The following is a 17,335-nucleotide window of genomic DNA, read 5'->3' on the forward strand; positions in this document are numbered from 1 at the left end:
CTTTTGGGGACTCGGATGGAGGTGAGGGTGGAGGTATAGGTGCAGGTTTTACTACCTCCAGCAGTGGCAAGGGAATGTGCTGGGTGTGGAGGGTGGGTTAGTGGGAGGAATGGACTTAACAAGGGAGTCATGGAGGGAATGATCGCTGCAGGTAGAAGTGGGGAGGGAAATATATCCTTGGTGGTGGGGTCTGACTGTCGGTGGCTAAAATAGCAGTTGTACAGGGTGACCCTTGTGTCCATGGGTCCTGTTATCGCGATTTCAGTTACCCGCAGTTTACCACAGCCCAAACATATTACAGGGAACATTCCAGAACCAGGGGCTGCCGAGAAGGTAAATTTCCCATTTAAATGAATGGGTTTGCTACGATTCGTGGTTCTGTGCTTTTGGAACGTATCCCCCACGAGTACAGGAGGGCTTGTCTCCAGACTGAATTATCTCTGTGTTTGTATGTCTTGGACTGAGGTATTCCCAGCAAATCTTGCTTTTTGGCAGATTTCTGTGCCCTGTTTATTTCAGTTGCCTTGCCTGTATTTCTTGCTTTATGGTTGTTGTTCGTGGTTACATTTTAATTATTTTATTTTACTTGAGCAGTCACAGGCTGCTACACCACTCCTCCTTCAATGAAAAGAGCATTAGTGGATGTCATTTGTTATCTAAAGGTGCAAAGTTGAGTTGGGCTTGTCACGAGAGAGAAGTGTTTATGAGGTAAAGGTGATCTGTAACATAAGCCATTGTAGATGTGAATCAGGTACTTAAATGAGCATGTAAAATAAGTGTGGCACATCACAGCTACACACAGTAATTTTACATGGTTACATGTAGCAGTAAATCATTGCGATACTGCACATTATTGTAATACAGTATTCATAAAAAAATCACACTATAGTGTACATAATTTAGAATTTAAAAACAACTAACATAATAGGAAGGATTTAAAAAAACGAGGGAGTTCCTTGTATCCTAGGATCTCCTGACTTTTGGCATACACATTGCCCATCGTGATTGTGCCCATGGTGATTGTGTCAAGCTTATGGGATACCTTTTTTTTCTCGTTGTTGATCTTAATGTTTATAAATATCAAATACACTGGAGTAACTGTAATTATAATGACAACCAGATGGGAGAGGAGATGGGTTTGAATATCTGCATTCATTGATGAATCATTTGAAGATGGTTGTTCCTTTGACTGTACCCTGAGGAACCCCTGGAGAGATGCCTTTCAACAACCGCAACAATTTTTTGTGTCAGGGATGACTCCAACAGTGGAGAGTTTGCCCCCAATTTCCATTGACTCTGGTTTTGCTAGGGCCCCTTGATGCCACACTTAATCAGTGCAGCCTTGGTGTCAAGGGCTGTCACTCTTCCCTCACCTCCAGAACTCAGCTCTTGTCTATGCATGAACCAAGGGTTCAAAGTTTGTGAGAAGATTTGTAGCTCGAGTGCTCGTTGTTGTGGTTCTGTTTGCCAAGCTGGGAATTTGTGTTGCAGATGTTTCGTCCCCTGTCTAGGTGACATCCTTAGTGCTTGGGAGCCTCCTGTGAAGCGCTTCTGTGATGTTTCTTCCGGCGGAGGAAATGCCGGTGGATGATCCATCTTGGCCTCCGGCGGAGGAAATGCCGGTGGAAACAGTATTGTAGCTGAAGTGGAACAAGTTGCCTTGGGGTGCGGTACGTTCTCGAGTACAAGATTTCAGCACTATTGCTGGAATGTTGTCAGAGCCCACAACCTTTGCAGTATCCACTGCCTCCAAGCATTTCTTGATATCACAGAAATGAAGACTGGGATCTGTGATGCTGGGGATCTTTGGAGGAGGCCAAGATGGATCATCCACCTGGCACTTCTGGCTGAAGATTGTTGCGAATGCTTCAACATCATCCTTTGCACTGACATACTGGGCTCCCCCATTATTGAGAATTGGGATGTTTGTTGCACCCACCCCTTCAGTGAGAGAATTGGTGACTAGCAACAAGTTTTCTTGCCCATGTTTGTCATAATCCCATGAGGCTTCATGGGGTCCAGCAGATGGAGTTTAATTTAGGTAAATGTGAGATGCTGCTTTTTGGAAAGGCAAATCAGAGCAGAACTTATACATTTAATGGTAAGGTCCTGGTAAGTGTTGCTGAACAAAGAGAGTTTGAAGTGCAGGTTCATAGTTCCTTGAAAGTAGAGTTGCATGAAGATAAGGTAATGAAGAAGGCATTTGGTATGCTTTCCTTTTTTTGAACAGAGAATTGAGTGTAGGAGTTGGGAGGGCATGTTGCAGCTGTACAGGACATTAGTTAGGCCACTTTTGGAATATTGCATGCAGTTCTGGTCTCCTTCCTATCAGAAGGATGTTGTGAAACTTGAAAGGGTTCAGAAAAGATTTACAAGAATGTTGCCAGGATTGGAGGATTTGAGCTACAGGGAGACCTGAATAGGCTGGGCCTATTTTCTCAGTAACATTGGAAGCTGTGGGGTGACCTTAGAGGTTTATAAAATCATGAGGGGCATGGGTAGGATAGACAGACAAGGCCTTTCCCCTTGTGATGGGGAGTTCAGAATGAAAAGGCATAAATTCAGGGTGAGAGGGGAAAGATTAAAAGGGACTTAAGGGGAAACTTGTTCACGCAGTGGGTGGTGCGTGTATGGAATGAGCTGCCAGAGGAAGTGGTGGAGGCTGGTACAATTACAACATTTAAAAGGCATTTGGATGGGTATATAAATAGGAAGGGTTGAGAGGGATATAGGCCAAGTGCTGGCAAATGGGACTAGATTAGGTTAGGATATCTAATTGGCATGGATGAGTTGAACCGAAGGGTCCGTTTCCATGCTGTACATCTCTATGACTCTGACTCTTGCAGCAGTTCCCTCTTTACTGTCTACCAGGTCAGGACGGATGGTGATGGTGTAGTCTGGGATGTCTTGTGCATCATATGATTCTGTGAGTATAACCATATCAGGCTGATTGACCCCCTTGTCATTCAAAAAAAAGTCTATCTCAGCCTTGAAAATATTTTCAAGTCTCCATTGCTCACAGAGGGAGAGAATTCCAAACTTTAACAACTCTCGAAGAGAAATTCGTCCTAATACACTACTCACTTGCTATATCTGCATGCTGACTTTTTGTCATTAGCATACAAGACAACCCAGATCTATCTATGACGCAGGACTCCGTAGTCTCTCTCTATAAATAATGTTCTTCTTTACTGTTCTTCCAAGCAAAATAGGCCTTCTTTCACTTTCCCACATTACACTTCAGCTTGCACACTCACTTAACCTATCTTTGTTCCTTTGCAGACCCTGTGAACTTCCTAATGTTCAGACCTTTTTTCGCATCATCAGAAACTATGGTTACATTAAAGTTGGTTCTTTCATTCAAATTATCAACTTAGATTGAACAGTTGAAGTCCCAGTGCTACAAGAATTCAGATCAATCTGTCAAGTATGACTCCCTTTCATAAAGCTGTATTGACTGTTTCTACTTTTTGAAATGTTCTACTGTTACAACTTTAATTTGGAATTCTAATATGTCTCAATGACAGACATTGGGCTAAATGACCTATAATAGAGATGATACATTTGCAATTTTCTATCTGTGTGGACCTTTTCAGAGAATTTTGGAAGATTACTAATGCATCCACCACGTCAGCAGTCACTTCTTTTAAGAGTCTAGAATGTAGGTCGTCAGACCCAAGGGATGTGGCAGCTTAATATCCAACAGTTAACCTGTTACTTTTTATCTGATGATAATGGATGTTTTAATTTCCCTCTAAATCTCCACTACTCTTGAATAGCATTTTGTGTTTTTACTGTGAATATGAAATCAAAGTACTTATTCAAATCCTCTTTTATTTCCTTATTTCCCATTAATGCCCATAAAGGAAAGAAAACTGAGTAAACTTTAGGTAACATTGTTACCTAATGAAAACCTAACAACATGATCTTTCTGTCTGAGCCCAAAGCACAAGGTTTCTGTGTGGAACTAAGGCACATTGTGCTTTTCTGGAGCTAAAATATGTACCAGATTTTAGAAATCATCTCATAAAGCCTTCATAAATATGACAAACAGCAAAAGACGTGCAAACATGAATATTTGTTTTGCCAATTATAACACTTTGATTTGTATAAAACAGATGCAGAATACTTTCTTTAATGACATGATGTAATACAAGAAATTATGGGAACGATAAGTTATTGAAATCTTTACTTCAGTTGGTCAACAGGTTACGAATCACCTCGTAGATTTAGATTATGATTAATATACAGTGCACTACGAGGAGTAGGAAAATGCACAGTACTATCCTATTGACACAAGCACAATCTTGCACACGTGTTTCTTTAAATGATGATAAATGATAAATTCTAAATATTTAGTAAAATCCCGGAATTGAATGCTTGATGTTTAAAATAATTACTTTCACCTTACAATGTAATAGAAGACAAGAGAATACGAAGCTGGGAAAATGTTGGAGAAAGCGTAATTCTTTCCATCAGTTTGTTGATGATTAAATTATCCCATTAAATTAACTTGTGTCCATTAACATACATTTAATTTTGAAAACCAAACAGTGTAGCAGAAGAAAATTTATTTTTAGAATTGCTTTTCTGGCTTTCTGACGATTCATCTGGATGGTATAACTCGGAAAGTGAAAAATTGTCATAACAAAGAAGCTAAACATTTAACATCGATTGTTAGCAATTTAATACATCACAGTATATCAGCAAGGTGTAAATTAAAGCCAAGCTAATGTATGTTTATACAAATGTTGGAGGAATAAGAATTATTTTCATCACTCATATTGATGATAAAAGGGATATGCATCACTGTTTCAAAAGAGAGAATTCTTGTTAAAATGTTGCAGATCACACCTAGAATACTCTGAACCGTTTTGATACCCTTATCTAAGGAAATATACATGGCATTGGAGGCAGTGCAGACATTCACGACGCTTATTGCAGGTATGGAAGGGTCACAGATTGAGTACATTGAGTCTGTACTTATTGGAGATTAGAAGGAGTGGAGGTCTTATTTAAACAAAGTTCTTTAGCAGACTTGACATGGGAAATGTAAAAAGGTTGTTTTCCCTTGTGGGAGATTATGAGAACAGAGGGCATAATCTCAGACTATGGGATATACATTTAAGACAGGGATGAGGAGGAATTTGTTTTGTCAGAGGGGAGTAAATTTGTGGAATTCTTTATCACAGGCTGGATCATTAAGAGTGTTGAAGGCTGGGAAAGACAAATTTTAGTCAGTAAGGGAGACAAGGATTTTAGGGAAAAAGCAGGCAAATGGAGTTAAGGATTATCCAATTAGTCTTGATCGCAATAGGTGATAAAGCAGCAACGACGGGCTAAATGGCTGCTTCAATCCTAAATCTTATTGTCTGATGACCAGATTGAGTGTCTACATCATCCTGTTCTTCCACTGGAGATTGTATTTCTTTCTTTATATTCTGAAGGGTTTCCCTGTGTGGAAAGTTTCACAGATTAAATCCCAAATATCACTAAACATATCTGTGTAAATAAACTGTGCAAAGGAATCTATTTGCAACAATAAGATGTAACATAATATCCAGCATCACAGTTTCTAAAATTATGGAGTGCCATTCTCTTTTCCTTACCAGGTCTCCTCTGATATTGCATAGTACGTTGGGGCTGCATGAAAACCATTGAACATGGTTGAGATGCTGATGGTGTATGCTCCATTGTTTTTAAAGAGCAACCAGTCTCCAATCTCCAGTTCAGGCAGCATCCAGGCATCGGAAATATGATCCCTTGAATCACAAGTGGGTCCCCAAATCCTGGTGTTATACAGCTTTTGGTCCAGGGAGTGTTTCTGTGAGAAATAAATACCAGGTCAACTTTCTTAAAAATGTAATCTGTGAGGAAGTGAATGGAAAAATAATGTGGAGAGATGTAAAACGTAAGGCTGATTGACTACCACCCATTTTGCATCAGCACGCAAAGACAAGATCCTGTATGTGTTGGTCATTGCTATTTCCTTTCTCATTGCTATAAATTTATGGGTTCTCACTTCTTTGTTAATGACTGTATGAGCATGTTTAAGTTACAAAGCTAAATACAGATGGCGAAGGCTGTTTCCCAGCTGAGTTCAACTTTACATTAGGCCCCATGTCACTTGAGAGCATTCTCCTATCTCCTGAATACTCCAGAGTTTTTTTTATGCCCCAGTATCTGTTCATTGTTCAAATTATCATGAATCATTTTCACATATAGATAGGGTGATTAAGAAGGCATTTAGCACGGTTGCTTTCATTGCTGAGACCTTTAAGTATAGAACGTGGGACATTACGTTGCAGTTGCACAGGATGTTGGTGGTTGGTGAGATCTTTTCTGGAGTACTGTGTCCAGTCTGGTCACCCTGTTATAAGAGGGATATTATTAAGCTGTAGAGGGTTCAGAAGACATTTGCCAGGATGCTGCTGAGAATGGAGGGCTTGAGTTATATGGATAGGCTGGGACTTATTTCATTGGAGCATAGGGAGTTGATTGAAGTGAGAAAGGTTGATAAAATAATGAGGGGTACAGATAAGGTGAATGGCAGGTTTCTTTTCTATATGAAGGGGGATTTTGAGATGAGGGGGATTATTTTTAAGGTGAGAGAAGAAATATTTTAAAAAGACATGAGAGGCAATTCTTTTCCACAGAAAATGGAGCATGTGTGGAATGAACTTCCAGAGGAGGTGGTGTGTGCAGATATAATACAGCGTTTAGAAGTCTTTCAGGTAAGAACATGATACGGGCCAAGTGCAGACCGGTGGGAGTAGTTTAATTTGGGAATATAGTGAGCATGGACTAGTTGGACTGAAAGGACTGTTTCCATGCTGTATGATTCTGTGACTCTATCCTTGCATACTGCGTTCTTGCACTGAAGTATTTTGTGCTTAGGTTCCTTTGTCCATCGTTGTTTAATGCAATAAGCTTGAGAAACAGAGGTGGGCCATTCTGTCCATTTCGTCTGCTGCATCATTCAGCATGTCCATGGCTGATCTGATGATCCTCAGCTCTACTTTCCTACCTTGTGCCCATAACTCTTGGTTTCCTTTCTGATCAAAAATCTGTCTGGATCAGACTTGAATATACACTGAACAATCTAATCTTGACCTGTGTGGTAAACCTTTCCATAGATACACCATCCTCTGACAGAAAAAAAATTCTTCCTCATTTTTGACTTAAATTAAGACTCCTTACTCTGAGATTCCACCTTCTGGTCCTAGACACTCTCACAAGGAGTAAGAACCTCTTCATGTTTACCCTGCCAATCTGATATGCTCCGATGAGGTCTCCCCTTATTGCCAAGTATTAGTGTCAAAAATGATGCATTGGCAAAATAGCCCTCACCCTGACGCATTGCCCTCCACGCCTTGACAGTATTGATGACTGTTGGGCTCCGGCAATCTTCCTTAACTGTCCTCATTTTTGTCTAAGAACAGCAGGCTAATAAGGGGCCATCTTGCCTGAGATGTGGGCCTGGGCGAACCCTCACTCAATCATTCAAGTAAGATAGCAACGAGCTTAACTGATAGTTTTTGATATTTGGGAGGCCCACTCCTCCCAATCTGTAAAGTAACTGCAATTTAGTCAATTTAATTAGGGGCCGCTTGCGATATCAGATAATAGAATTAAAACAGCTGTTTGGTCTTCTAAATATTTGCTTAGTAAAAAGCAGAGGAAGCATTCACATAGGAAGCAACAGGCGGGGCAGAATGTTCATTTTAATGATGTCTATCTGACCTATCCAAGAGATTGGAATTGCCTCCCATTTACGAAGGTCCTGCTTGATTTTGTCGAATAAATGTGCAAAATTGGCTTTAAATAGCCGATCAAAAACGGGAGTAATAAATATACCTAAGTTAAGAAAGCCCTCCTGCGACCCTCTAAAGGGGAACCAAGATCCGCCTTCAGGATCAGACACACTCGGGAGACCGAGGGCATGGCCTCTGACTTCGCAAAACTGATCTTACAACCCGAGAAGCCACCATTCAAAGGGGGTACTTACACATCCTACAATCCTACTAACCATCCCAACTGCCCTCTCAACTTCTACCAGTTAGGGTCACGCCACATATACCAACCAGTAGAGACAAAAAAGAACACCCAAGAGCAAGGTTAATACTATAAATAAGTAAACTAAAAATAAATGTCACCAGTCCCTTAACATAGAAATCAAAGATAAATACTCTATCTGCCCCGGACATCATTTCACGCAACTTATTACTAGAAAGGAGACTCCACCAACTCCTTGTTTAAAAAAAAGCAAACCCGAACAGCCCTGTCCTCTACGCCTTTCAGCTGTTTGACTTAAGTCAATGTGTCCACAAAGTTCTTTGCTTTCTCTGATGAGTTGAACAAATGTATGAATCCATTATGATTGATCCGAGGCACTGCTGAATATCTTAAAGAATGCTGGATACTAAGCTCTCTCAATCTCCTCTTGATGCCAACCTAGGACTTCCTTTTCCAGACCACTGATGCTGAGAAGTCCTGAAAAACCATGATTCTGGAGCCGCCACATACCAATGCCCTCTGATCCCTCCGCTGTTTGTCTTTATCATGATGGAACCTTACCAGGACAGAGCGTGGGCACTGATCCGCACTTGGTTTTCGTGCTGCGATCTGGTGGGCTCTCTCAATTGTTATCCTACCCTTTTCAACCTTCAACCCAAGAAATTCCAGAAACCATTTCTTGAAGAGCTCTGCCGGCTGCTCACATTCCGTACCCTCTGGTATGCCAAAAACGTGCAGGTTCTTTCTTCTGCCTCTGTTTTCGAGATCGTCTACCAGATCCAACAGACCATGGACCTGTGTTTCCAGGGCTTCAATCCAGCTCTTGGAGGCGTCAGTCTCTGGCTCTACCCCTAGCCTGGTGCTCAAGCTCATCACTCCTTTTTCCCCAAGTCTTCCAGCATAGCAGATACAGGAGCCAGCTTCTCCTCAATTTTTTCCTGGATCTGCTTCCCCAGGACCTCGAGATTTAGCAAGCTTCTCAACCAGGGTCTAGTGAGTAAGCAAGCCCGCTACTTCAGAGGGCTGGACCATGGCCCCGGCCCAAGGCAAGCTTCTTTCGTTGGCAATTTCCAACTGCAAGAGCATAGGTAAATAGATTTTTTTTTCAGGTTTCTAGCTCCTTTACTGTGATTTTACTCACAGTTAAGTGTTTGGGATGGGTTCTGGCTCTGTCATGTCGATGTTGCAGCGCGGAGCCCAGCAAACGTGATCCTAACAGGATGCTACCATCTTGGATCCCCATGGTCACGTTATTGACTCCTTCTCTGACATATATGTCAACGGATAAAGCTTTCCTTCCTTCTTAAGAAGGAATATTCCCTACTTCAAATATTCCCTTTATGTCAAAGAGTGCATTTTCTGGCAACCACTTAATGAAGCAATTTCAATTAATCTTGAATAGTTTTAGGGTTAGGGCTAACCTCTACCTTTACTCCCATTATCACAGCTTTTAAATTGCCCTCTGAAAAATATTCCTAAATATCAGGGAAGCTTCTACAATGCAATGTTTTTATATTATTTCTATGGTCCTATATGTGATCCAGCACAACATCAGAGGTCTATTTCTGTATTGGACCAGCTCATCTTCTACTGCAACCACCGTCCATATCCTTGTTCTCTTGACTATTTCAACAATGTCCTAGCTGGTTACTTCCACACTCTATAAATGTGAGCTATTTCAACACTCAGCCTCCTGTTCATCCTTCACACTGGGCCTACATTGGTACCTCGTCCAGTAATGTTTTGATTTTAAAATCTTCAACATTGTTTTCAATTCTTCAATGGCCCCATTCTTCCTCATTTCTGTAACCATCCAGCTTTGCATCCCTCATTGATCTCTGAGCTCCTCTGATTCTAATTTCCTTTTTTATGTTCTTTCTTTCTTACGTAAGTCTGGTTTTAATTCTTCCAATATTTTCAGCTGGAACTTCAGCTGCCTTGGACTTAAGCTTTCAAAGTCCCTCAAAAAACAGCACAAATTTCCCAATTTCTCTATTTTAATCTCTTTTAAGAAGCTTCTAATAACCTAAGTCTTTGAACATGTTTTTATTCACTTCTTGTTGGTGCTAAATAAGTAGAAATAATTGATCTTCAGTAGGCTGCAACAATTTACAACAATAAAACATCATTCTTATATTATACAATGCTTATATTATAAAAGTCTTTTCTAAAACTCTTACTTTATAGAGGATTGGCTTCAATAGGCCACGATAGTTTGCAAAGTTACAGAAAGAACCATACAGCCCATCATTTAAATAATACATCATGGTCTTCTCATTCCCGGCCTCCTCATCTAAGGAAAAAAGAATTGAAGACTTATTGAAAGACTCACAAATAGATTTCTAAATTGCCATTGTGATGGTCAAAAAGGATTATGAAGGTGAAGAAGAAAGTTCTTCTTCTTTGTTGACATTTGTGCCACCTTGTCTCCCACAATCAGGAAAGATAATTGGTAGAACAGGTGCCTGATTTCATTTTAGTTTCTAATGTTTTCTATTTCTGGAAGGAATTGTCTGCTTGAGTGCTGCCAAGATGCAGCATCACTTCTCAGTTGTCATTGTTTACATGGGCTGCATGTGTCCAAATTACTGGATTGTGAACTAGAAAGATTTAATGACAGTAACAAATAAGTGGAAAAGTACTCTATTGGTTCATTTTGATGTTGCACTTAACAAACAGTGCATACTCTTACCCTCAGCTGACACGTCTTTTCATGCGAATTACAACAGGCTACATTCATCTGGTATGTACAGTTTGAAAGGTTGGGGAAACAATTTTCATTGTTAGTTTGACAAAAAAAATTGGATAAATACTTGTAAAGAAAAGAATTATAGGGTTATGAAGAAAAAGAACAGTGGGGAATGAAACTAATTAAAATGCCAGCACAGACTCCAATGGAGTGAATGGCCCCATTCTTTGCTATATAATTTTATGCTGGGTGCATCAGATGCTAGTCTGATCCTGTCTGTTTCAGAAAACACATAAAATAAGTTACTGAACAATAATCAAGGAGTAAGAGCCTGACCAATTTTATAATCAGATTGCTATCCCTTGTTACTGATTTCCACTATTGCGAGGCACTGCATTTTTGACCAAGATTTCTGAATCCAGCCTCTTCAGAAATGTGGAGCATACCAAATATCAGCACTCCCCTTCGTCAAGGAAACCAAGCCAGCTCCCTTATGGCACTAGATGGCATATTCTGGTATTGGTTCAATCACCAGCATATTCGAATACTTTGGGATATTTAAACAGTTTTCCAGTATGTTAGTGAATGAATGTGAATTGGTGAGATGGCATGATGGTGGAATGGCAGTTTGGCAGCTGGATGGTTTGGTGAAGTGTTTGGCGGTATTGGGTAGAGTGGCAGTGAGTTAGGTTGAGTTGAGGAAAATGGGATGAGACATATGGTCAATGTGAGGTTTTGGAGGAGGGCCCATAGGGTTGGAAGGTCAAGAAGGCAGAGGTTTGAGGAATTTGCTGGTTCAGAGGGAGCAGGTGGATAGACATAAGTCAAGGTTCAGCGAACGGGTGTTGGGTTCAGGAATGCAGGTTATCGTAAGTATGATTCTTTTCTTCTTATACTGATGTTCCACCTAATTCTTTATTCATGCAAAAGCGACTGTGGCAGTGGCAGCGGGGTGACTGGTGAGTTCGGAGCGTGTCTGTAGCAGCAGTGTCTAGGGGGCATCTGGCAGAGGAGCAAGGATACAGCCGAACATCAGCTGCATTCATTGAGGCAACATCAGCCCAGTGGCAAAAAATGGTGCCTGTGGAGCAGTGCACTGACACCACTGACAAAGCAGTGGCAGAAGGATTATGGACTCCCTTTAAGTATATCTTTTTTTTTGTTATTCTTAAACTATTTTAAATGGCACTGGATTATGGTGACAATGGAAACTTTTCACTTGAATTTTACAGTGAAAAATATAGTAAAATAATGAGACAATAAAATCCATCTGTTTGTCCCTTTTATTATGAGCAAGAACAGCTAATCTTTGGATTCCTTTGTATTCACCTTGTTAGGTGCTTCCATTAAAAAAAATAGAATCTTCCTTTTACAAAGCTATGTTGATGCTTCATGTTAATCATGTTATGAGTTTCTATCAGTTGCTATAATCTCCTTAATAATGGAATTCAGCAACTCCCCAAGGGATGTTAGGCAATGGCTACCTACTTTCTTGAACAGAGATGTTACATGAAATATGTCCCAATCTGGTGGCATCCTTCCAGAACATAAGGAATTTTGATTAAACCTAAGATGAAAATCCATACATTCACTACCTCAGCTGAGATTTTATAGTAGTCCTAGAAAGCAGGCACCCAGTCCGGCGGTCTTTTCAGTCTTCTTGTTGCTTTCTGACCATCTGTTCTCTCTTCTAGGTTGCTCCCTCCCATTCAAGCTTCATTTTCAAGTATCTTTGAGAAGTCTTCTTCAGTGAAGACAACTACATAATTACAGCTCCACCATTTCCCTACTTCCCATTATCAATTGATGTGCTGAATTCCAGAAGTGAGGCAAGGCTGACAACTCTTGACATCAAGACTGCATTTGACTGAGTGTAGTATGAGGGGGCCCGAGCAAAACTGTAATCAATGGGATAACAATTTGGATCCGAGCGGGCGAGATTTATTGCTCCAGTTGCTCTTGAGAAGGTGGTAGTAGACTACCTTCTTGAACCACTGTAGTCCTAGAATATACCAAGAATGCTATTAGAGAGGTTGTCCAGGATTCTGATCCAGAAACATTGAAGGAATTGTGAAAAATTGCCAAGGTTGATGGTAAAAGCCTTTAGAGAAGAATTTTCAGGTGGTGTTCCTGTGTATTTGGAACCTCATTCTTCTAGTTAGATGTGGTTTTGGGTTTTGAAAGTGCTGACTAAGGAGCTTTAGTGAATCTCTGCAGTGTATCTTGTAGATGGTGCACACTGTGCCACTGAGCATCAGTGGTGGAGAAAGTGGATGTTACGCCGATCAAGCGGGATGTTTTGTCCTGAATAGTGTCAAACTTCTTCGGTGTTGTTTGATCTGCACTCAGTAAGAAAGTGGGGTGAGTTCCATTACACTCTTGTGGATGGTGGACAAGCCTTGGGAAGTCAGGAGACGAGTTATTTGTACATAGGAATCCTCACCCTTGATCTGCTCTTTTCCCTATTGTATTTAGTTGACTTCCTGGAGAAAGGTCAGTGGATCCAAATTGTTATCTGTGATTTCTTCCCTGATGTTACCAGACCTCCTGAGTGTTTCCAGCAATTTCTGTGTTTGTTTCTAAATATCAGGTAAGTAAGTTAGATCTCTCCCAAAACTCACTAACTCAGAGATGGAGACGTTTGCACAGATCCTGGCACATGGCTCAGTGGTTAGCACTGCTGCCTCAGAGCGCCAGGGACCTGGTTTTGATTCCAGCCTCAGGAGTCTGTGCATACTCCACATGTTCACCCTGTGTCTGCATGGGATTCCTCTGGGTGCTCTGGTTTCCTCCCCCAATCAAAAAATGTGCAGGTTAGGTGATTCGGCCATGCTAAATTGTCCATGGTGTTCAGGGATGTGTAGGTTAGGTGCATTAGTCAGAGATAAATATAGGATAATAGGGGAGGGTCTCAGTGGGTTACTCTTTGGAGGGTCAGTGTGAATTTATTGGGCCAAAGGACCTGTTTCCATACTAGGGATTCAATGATTCTATGATCCTAAAATTTTCATCTTTTGATGAAGATGAAAATTACCATTGGAGTTGGGTTGAGACTTTTCAACTATTTTTCTAGCGATGATATTCACAACCAGTGTGAAAGGTGAGGTCACATAATACCGGCCTGGTTCAGCGATTATCTGCACTTCAGTTTTGTCAGGAAAATAAATATCCAATGCAGGATTGATCTCTGCTGCTACCTAAAACGAGGAAAAGAATGAGAGATTATGGTCAGATAACTAGCGTTTGGATTTAATTTAAAAATCACATGATACCAAGCTATAGTCCAACAGGTTTAATTGGAAGCACTAGCTTTTGGAACACTGCTGCTTCACCAGGTGGTTGTGGATAAAGGAGCAGCGCTCCAAAAGTGAGTGCTTTCAATTAAACCTGTTGGACTATAACCTGGTGTGATGTGATTTGTTTTAACTTTGTACACCCCAGTCCAATACCGGCATCTCCAAAGCAGGATTTAATTTAGTTTGATTTAATTTATTATTGTCACATACCGAGGTACTGTGAAAATTACTGTTCTGCATGCTAACCATGCAAATCATACCTTACATAAGTACATCAGGATAGTAGAGCAGAATGCAGCACATAGCATTCCAGCGAGGGAGAAGGTACACAGAAAAATTAACTCTAATATGTGAGAGGTCTGTTCATAAGTATGATAACAGTGGAGAAAAACATGTTCTTAAATCTGTTGGCTTTAAGCAAATTAATAGGGATAGCATAAATGAAGTTCTCATGGAATTTAATGAAGGATAATGCATTCATGTATTCCATCATTCATAATTAATTATTATTTGACAAAGTGTGACATTAACTCTGCAAGTTACATCCAATAAAAGCATGTTCTCCCTTTCCAATCCAGTCGCTGTTTACCAAGTGCTCCATTATTAAATCTTTTTATAATGGACTCCAGCATTGACCCCACTATTGTTGTCAGGCTAAATGACCTATCACTCCCTGATTTCTCTCTACCTCATTTATTAAATAGTGAATAGCTGGTGGTCCTAGCACTGATCCATGTCGTAGCCCACTGGTCACTTACTAGTATTCAGAAAAAGACCAACTTATTCCTCCTGTTTGTCAACCAGTTCATTATCCATGTCAGTTACATTATACTCCAACCCCATGCATTTTAATTTTACTTGCTAATCTCTTACAGTCCGCTTTCAATAAGGTATCATGTAAATCCAATTAAACCACATACACTGGCTCCACCTTATTAACTCTGCAAGTTACATCCAATAAAAGCATGTTCTCCCTTTCCAATCCAGTCGCTGTTTACCAAGTGCTCCATTATTAAATGTTTTTATAATGGACTTCAGCATTGACCCCACTATTGTTGTCAGGCTAAATGACCTATCACTCCCTGATTTCTTGTTACCTCATTTTTATTATATAGTGAGGTTACATTAGTGACCTTAGTGTAAATCCTAAATGGTGATGCTCTAATGTGATAAGATTATGACCTCTTGTTTTGGATAGATGTGCAATTATACCTTTGATTAGGTTGATCAAAAAATATTTGCCAGTGAAATGTCAATCCATTGGGTTCTATAGCTCTTTAATTGTTGTCTTAAATGGAGGTGTTCACCAAAAAAATCATTGTGGGACACAAACAGTTTATACAGTATACAATGTCCTCTGTATTAACACATAGCTGCCTTTATTTCTGCAGAATGAGTATTTATCCACTTCAACCAGCACCTAATGCCACATTTTACTATGTTTAGCATAGAATTTTATGTATTTGACCATGATCAACTCAACAAAAATCAATGAACAAATTGAATCCGGAATAATTTGTTAAATGCATTTGCACACACCTATTTCCTAACGTCATCTGCACTCATTGCTTTTGAGTAAATTAGGGCAAGAAAAATAATTTAGAAGATAGTGGAACTTATGGATATGTTAGGCATAAAATTTCATGATTGAAAGTGTATTTTTACAGCAGCCTTTCAGGTCAAAAAATTTGAACACATCAAAAAAAGGCCAATTTTACTTTCAATAAATTTTTGAAGCTCCGTTTCAAATGAAGTGCCATAAATTTGACACCGCCTTCAATTTAAAACAGCATATTATTCTTTACTTTGGATAAATATGTTATGGTAATAATCCTGTGAAACAGAATATGCATACTGCCACATTCAAATAGCTGTTTGAATGGAATGCCAAAATTAGGTTAGGCCAATTAGCATAAAATAAAAAGAATTAGGCTGTAGGGCCAGGGATGGAGAGGGGTGATGGAAAAAGACTCCTGTTAACTGGTGTATAATTGCAAAGTTCCAATTGCAATCAATTCAAATTCTCTTTTTGGGTTAAAAAAAAAGGTACTGTCCATGAGGATTCAGTTACAATGGTAATTCATTCTAATTTTAGTTGCATTAAGTCATGTGGAAACAAATATTTCTTTTACACCTCGTGATTGAATTGGAATTTCAATTGAAAACACAATTAATTTCATGCAGTCAAAATATTAATTTTACAATGAAATGCCTAATACATGAATGTTCCAGCAGGACTTGTGTTATCACATGCCTCTGGAGCAGCTGGGTCTTGAAGCCAGGCCTCCCGGTTCATTCCGGTAAAGAATTCATCAAATAATATAACCAGTCTCCAATTTATTTTAACCAATAACACATCTACTTTTTCTTACTGAAACCTGTTTAAGTAGACTAGGCACCCCCGAGCCTAGTTTTTATGATGATAGTGAGCAGAGTCTTGGCCACTGATAGGAATAACCTGCACGGACCATTTATTAACCATTTATTAAAGTATTCCAAACAGTTAGCACATTTCAGTAAACTTGTGATTGCTGTATCAGTAGGTGTTGTTTCTGAATCAATCACATGACATTTAGTTTTCCATTGTCTAACCCACAGGACTAACAGAGTCTCAGAAAATGATAACTTGCAAGTAATTTGCCATATTTACCTCGCAGTTTCAGGTCTTGGCCTCCTGCTCTTTCAAATCTGCTGAGACCCCAATGCTTCCCAGTGAATTGTACAGCCATGCTACTGGCATATTTGCACCTGGGAGGCACATGTAAAATAGGACGATGGTAAACGATCCGACTTTCTACTCAGTCACAGCCCCCCGCCCGTCAAAAGGAATACATTGGAAAGATGGAGCATTGTGCAGCCTGTTCCCTCACAAACCAATCACTAGCCAAATTAAATGTCTGTATACAGACCTGCTGTAATACAAAGTAAGGCTGAGAAAGGTGCAACGAAGAAGGCAAGCCCACCATTTTATCATCCCAGCTATAAAAATGGGAAGGAAGGGCGTAATCTCCACTAGTGGCTGCTGTATTCCAGTTGAGGTTCCCCACCCCCAGGACATTCCTTCCCCTTTCACTTTAGTCTCCTAAACCTTGCTGTGCCTCCCCTTCTTCTCAGGCTTTCTAAAGTCCCTGATCCCTTCTTGACAATCAAATATGAACTTGCTATAGACTGGTATACATGTTGGTCTTCCTTCTCAGGACTACTCAGAAAAAACTTTGAAGATTAATTCAAGAGTAAAAGGGTAAGTGGAGCTGAAAACAGAGGGTAATGTGAAGTTTAAAAGAGCAACTGTGTGTGTATATGTGCTTGTGTACACACATTCAGTTTCAAATGT

The 17,335-nt window shown here is 40.0% G+C and overlaps 1 protein-coding gene across 1 annotated transcript in view; it reads right to left on the minus strand.

Moving 5' to 3' along the window:
* Window positions 1-4,119: 4,119 nt before the first annotated feature.
* The window catches only part of LOC122549715 (antizyme inhibitor 2-like), a 27,454-nt gene continuing 14,238 nt past the window's right edge, over window positions 4,120-17,335 (minus strand). Inside the window, exons 3-6 of the mRNA XM_043689600.1 lie at window positions 13,740-13,904; window positions 10,197-10,309; window positions 5,610-5,824; window positions 4,120-5,454 (exon numbers count right to left, since the gene is read on the minus strand). Coding sequence (XP_043545535.1) covers window positions 5,340-5,454; window positions 5,610-5,824; window positions 10,197-10,283 — 417 coding nt within the window. The 5' untranslated portion in view covers window positions 10,284-10,309; window positions 13,740-13,904 and the 3' untranslated portion in view covers window positions 4,120-5,339. The remainder of the gene's footprint in view (window positions 5,455-5,609; window positions 5,825-10,196; window positions 10,310-13,739; window positions 13,905-17,335) is intronic.

Source organism: Chiloscyllium plagiosum, chromosome 5, assembly GCF_004010195.1.
Source record: "Chiloscyllium plagiosum isolate BGI_BamShark_2017 chromosome 5, ASM401019v2, whole genome shotgun sequence".
Taxonomy (NCBI): domain Eukaryota; kingdom Metazoa; phylum Chordata; class Chondrichthyes; order Orectolobiformes; family Hemiscylliidae; genus Chiloscyllium; species Chiloscyllium plagiosum.